The sequence below is a fragment of the Bison bison genome, unplaced genomic scaffold, assembly GCF_000754665.1.
Source record: "Bison bison bison isolate TAMUID 2011002044 unplaced genomic scaffold, Bison_UMD1.0 scf7180017864192, whole genome shotgun sequence".
NCBI lineage: Eukaryota > Metazoa > Chordata > Mammalia > Artiodactyla > Bovidae > Bison > Bison bison.
In genome coordinates this window covers 4566881-4572032 of record NW_011494764.1, presented here as the reverse complement: position 1 = coordinate 4572032, position 5152 = coordinate 4566881, and the positions used below count along the sequence as shown (strand labels likewise).

General features: G+C 61.7%; 1 protein-coding gene across 8 annotated transcripts in view; it reads right to left on the bottom strand.

The window, feature by feature from the left end:
* CBFA2T3 (core-binding factor, runt domain, alpha subunit 2; translocated to, 3) overlaps positions 1–5152 on the bottom strand; it is a 79424-nt gene that overhangs the window by 2821 nt on the left and 71451 nt on the right. For 7 of the 8 annotated variants that reach the window (XM_010843952.1, XM_010843950.1, XM_010843951.1 and 4 more), the window contains 4 exons: positions 2522–2607; positions 1774–1972; positions 1257–1325; positions 821–1011 (listed from right to left, as the gene is read on the bottom strand). In XM_010843952.1, the coding sequence (XP_010842254.1) occupies positions 821–1011; positions 1257–1325; positions 1774–1972; positions 2522–2607 (545 nt within the window). Of the gene's footprint in view, positions 1–12; positions 1012–1256; positions 1326–1773; positions 1973–2521; positions 2608–5152 lie in introns of those variants that run through there. The other variant, XM_010843955.1, reaches the window with a different exon arrangement.

The window sequence follows — 5152 nt, the reverse complement described above, 5'->3', positions numbered from 1 at the left end:
AGGCAGCCTCCCGAGCCTCCTGCTGGCCACCCTCTGCAGGTGTGCCCCCAGCTCCCGCCCTCGCTGCTCCCTGCATTCCTGCAGGCTCACTCCCTCCAGGACTGCCCGGAAGAACGACCCTGCTTATGGGCTTCCCTGACACCCACCGTCCCCCCCATGCACGTCCATGGCCTGAAGCAGCACAGGCCATACTCCTGCGTCCCCACTCCCTTGGCCCCTCAGACCGTCAGGTCTTTCTGCTCCAGCTGAGAGTGCAGTGGAAAAGAGATGCAGATGGGCACCACCTGACCGGAAGTCATCTCCTCATTCCCTCTCAGGGCCGACCCAGCACAGACAGGCGCAGGGGATTTTGGAGAAGTGCCCTCCTTGAAGAGAGTCCAGGGGCCCCTGAAGAGGGCCGCACCCTTCTCTTCACCTCTCTGCCTTCCGAGCCATTCTCAGACAAACAGAGAATGTACTTGGTCACTCAGGGTTCCCACCCGCCCTTCTGGACCAGTCCAGCCCCCAGACACACAGGTGCCAGGACGGTGACTTGTGCACCCTTCTGCTTTCATGGGTCAGAGAGATCATGGGCTTTGGTGTCAGCCAGCCTGGGTTTGAACAATGGTCCTGCCACTTCCTGGGCAGTGACCTGGGGTGAGCCAGACTCTCTCTGGAGGCCTCAGTTTCCACATCTGTACAATGGGAACACCCACAGGATCCAGCTCACCAGGCCACGTGGAGTCAAGAGGCCCTGGGGCTGCACAAGGTCACGTGGCTGGGAGGTGGTGGAGCCGGGGTGGCGCCCCGAACTGGGGGCAGGGGTGGGGGGCGGCCCTACCTCGCTGGAGTCCTCCTGCTGGTTGACCACAGTGAGGGCGTCCTCGGATGCCTGCCGCCGCGCCTCGGCCAGGGCCCGCTCCATCTTGGCTCGCTCTGTGCTGATGAGCTCGTGGGCCTTGCGCTCAGCGTCAGACACGGCTTTCTGCAGCTCTGACATTGCCTGCCGCTTCACCTCGTTCACCGCCTCCTCTGAAAAGGACACCTTGGGCTGTTCGTCTCGTGCGCCAGCCCAGCTGGGTCTCCCTTGCCCACAACCCCAGAGTGGGCAGGCAGGCATGGTTATGGGGGAATCTCCAAAGCCTGCCCTCTACTGTGTGCAGAGCACCACACCCTAGAGGGTGGAGAGTCGGTCAGCAGGCCTGGGAAGGCCCTGCTGGGCCCCTCCAGCATACGGGGAGGGCGGGAGTCTGAGGCTCCAGGCCATCCACACTCACCCGCCTTCCTCCAGATCTCCTCGGGCATGTAGCCGGACAGGGTCCGAGGCATGAACTCCCGGTGGACGTCTGAAACACAGGGGCACCAGCGTCACACACAAGACAGGGCCACGCCCTCTTGGGCCCTAAGGGCAGGGTGTGGGAGTGATCTTGGGGGTCCCTGAGGTACACAAGGGGGAAACCCTGTCTCTGCAGCTGGTGGAGGCGGGAACAGAGCAATGTCATGAAGGGAGACTGTCGGGGTCAACGGGCCTTGGATTTGACTGGGAGCTGGGCCGAGATGGCCTCTCTCAGGTTCCACGGTCATCAGGCCCCCCGGGGGCCTCCCAGTGCCGAGACCCTGTCCCATCGGAACCAAGAACTGGTCCTCCCTGCAGGTCAGGCAGTGTGTGTGCAGCAGAAGACCTTTCTTCTTCAGGTGGGGCGATTTGGGTGCTATTTCCCTGCAGGGCCATGACCAGTGATGGCCTGGCCCCTGATCCCCCTGCTTCGGCCCCACACGTGCCCCCCAGCACACCTAGCTGAGCACCCTCTGTGCCCACGGAGCTGCCGAGGGGCCTGGCAGTTGGCCCAGGGCCCTTCTTGCTGTCCTCTGCCGCGTCGCTGCAGCGCCGGATCCAGTGGTTGAGCTCCTCGCGGTCAGCCTCCTGGCAGCGGCGCAGCACGGTCAGCGACCGGCGCGTCTTCTCGGCCATGTCCATGATGCAGTTCAGGAGCTGTGGGCACCCAAGGTGAGTAAGCCGTGCGCAGAGGAGGACAGCTGGGACACTGTCCCACACTCCGGCCCGGTCCACCCGACCGTGTGACCTGCCCACAGCTCTTGACGCATTGGCTGGAAAACCCATTTCTGCTGCTGCGAAAGATCCCTGAGCACCTGGACAAGGACTGGGGAGGCACCCAGGGCTCCCACTGGTGGGGAGACTGTCCAGGACCCAGAGCTGGAGCTCTCCTTGCAGACTTGGAGTCGCGGTCTGCCCTGTGGAGCAGAGGGGTCAGCGCTGCTCTGGGGACCGCCCTTTTCTTGGGCTCCCCTCCCCAAAAGGACGCGGGACAGGCATGACCTGAAAATGGTGTTGAAGAGGTCCAACCCTTATGGTCAAGGGAGACAGTTCATGGTGGCCCAGGGGGGAGTGTTCTGAGGGCTGGCCAGGAGTGCAGGGGAAGCAGAGGTGTGGGCACAGCGGCCTGCCCCTGTAGCCCCTGCAGATTGGGCAGAGCGCCTGGGAGTTGCTGTGGCACCCCGTGGCCTGAGCCTGGACACTCACGTTATTGAGGTGCTTCCACTCTTCCGCCCACTCGCGCTCCGTGAGCCTGTGGTCAATCACTTCCTCAGGCCGGGATCCGTGCATTGCTGAGGAAGGAGCGGAAGCTCAGGCCCCGCTCCTGCTAATCAAGCCACGCCCCTGCTCACGCCCCCACCCCAGGTCCCGCCCACGGGCTGTGCCCTCCTAGGGAAAGTGGGGAGGTGAGGAAGGGAATCCAGGGCTCTGACCCTCTCTCTGCCCACCGCCCTGGGTGGGGTGGGTCAGGAACAGGCCTCTCCTCTACTCATGCTTGAGAGGAAGAAACCGGTGTCCCCATCCCTCGCTTTGACTACTCCTTCTTCCCCAAATCCAGCCACTCTCTCTTTCTGCCCCCTGTTGCCAGAGAAGTGTCCGTGGACCTCACTTAAGGGGTGTCTCCACTGCTCAGGGTCTCCTTGTGGCTGCCTGGCTTCAACTCACACTTTACTGCTTTTTCTGAGCTAGCTGAACTCCTATGCGCCCTCCAAAGCCCAGGTGGCAGGCTCCTTCCTCCTCAGCAGCCTTGGGCTCCCAGATTTCCTTGAGCCCTATATATCTCTGGTTGTTTAGTAATCACAGGTGCTTCCTTGTTTATTCTCAATCACCCAGCAGACTGTGTCAGTCCACAGGGCAGGGCTGGCAAGGCCTGTTCCCCTCTGTGGGTTGAGCTCCTGGGCTGAGCTCCTGCTTGGTAAGAGGGGTGCATGGCTTAATCTGCTGGGCCTCAAATGAGCAGCTCCAAGTGTGCTCTCCTGGGAAACAGTGGGGCTTGGAAAAGTCAAAAGCCCTGGCACTCATTCCCCATGGGGCCTAGGCCCCTTGTCTTACCTGTGGCCTCAGTTTCCCAGCCTCCCTGCCTCCCTAGTGGGAGGGGAGAGTCCCTGGTGTGGATGGAGGAGGGCTCTGTACTTAGGGCTTTATCCATTCATCCCTGCTTCATCCTCTGGGGGAGGGGTTCCTGCCATTATTTCCACTTAACAGATGAGGAAACTGAGGCTGGTTAAGGGGACATGTTGATCAAGGTCAAGCAAGGTCGACTGGCGCTGGGGCTGTGCTCTTAGCCACTGGCTGGTACAGCTCCAGGGACTGAAACAATGGGATGCCCCCACCCCATAGTCAGAAACAAAACAACCATGAGCTGAGAAATTCATGCCAGAAGGGCAGCATCTGGCGTTCTCACAGCTTCTCCTCTTATACTACTTGAAATACCGAACACGATCACCCTCACTGTGACCCAGCATGCTCCATGCTTCCTGGGCTGGGGTCTACTTAGGCCTTTCTTGGTCCCCAAACCTGAAATGCCTCCTCAAATTGCAGCTGAGGTGGGAGGTGGTAGCCACAGGCCGCTGTCCACCCACCGCCCTGCCCTGCTGCCCGCAGAGCTGGGGCCCGCGCCAACGCCCCAACCAAAATAGTGGCTGAGATCTGCCTGACAGCTGGCGTTTATTTTTGCATTAGCAGAAGCGGATGGGAATTAGCACCTGCCTGACCCTGCTGTGGGGAGCCAGACACTGTCACCTGCTGCCTGGGCCCAGGCCCTGGCAGCTCCCATAGGGAGGAGGAGGGGAGACAGCCTGATAAGGGGCAAGGCCTCTGCTGACCCTGCCTCCGGGCCCCCGGTTGGTGTGCTGGGCCTCCGTCTCAGGGGCAGCCTTTGCAGGCTGGTCTTATTCATCTCTTTGACCAGCACAGAGGAGGCTCAGAAGGCCAGTCGTCGTTGCTAGGCAACTTTGGGCATGTCCATTATCCCTCCGGGCCTCAGTCTGCCCATCTGTGATGTGGGCGGGCTAACACATCACACAGGTGTATCAGAACACGTTGGGGATGCCGCCTTCTGGAGCCCAGTAAAGCATACAGTGCCAACCAGACTTCCACCAAGAGCTGTCACCCTGCCGCCAGCACAGCTGGGCCCTATGGCACCCACTCTGGACCCAGCCCTCTATTAACCCCTCATGCCCCAAGGGCAGGGCTGCTAATCAGCAGAGAGGCTGCAGGTGTGCAGGGGTTGGGGGGGCTGTGACTTGCCCAGGGGCACACCTAGGGAATCTCAGAGCTCAGAGGACCAGGCAGTCCTGCCCCTAGGGGTGTGGCCCCAGTGCCCAGTCTCTCTCATCTCCCTCCTCTGCTCAGGGACCACCCCCTACGGATCTGGTGTTTTGGTGTTGATGCCCGTCCTGTTAGAGGGCAGAACTGGCTGTGTGTGATCAGCGGTGCCTTCATGTTCCCTTGGGGCACCCAGGCCTTGGAGGCGAGGCCACGGCTCCTATGACTTGGGGACCCCCACGTGCCAGGTATTTCCTGGTTACCATGCACCCCGAGAGGCTCTAAGTCCCCCAGGACAGGTACCCCTGCAGCCATGGTGCCCCTCCCTCCATGGGGAAGGGTCTTCCTGGGCCTGGGGGATGTTGGGTTGCCCCCAGGACAGAGTCTCAAAAGATGACTGTCCCTCAGGCTTCCAGGCGCAGCCCAGCTGGGGTGGGGCGCAGACCCTTCCTCTGCACCGTATTCTCACGTCCATCCTTCCAGACAGACATGTCCAGGTGGCGCCCGCCTGCAGGTACACACAGCCGCCCTGGCCGCCCCCGCCCACACACCTCACCCCGGTGCCGAGGG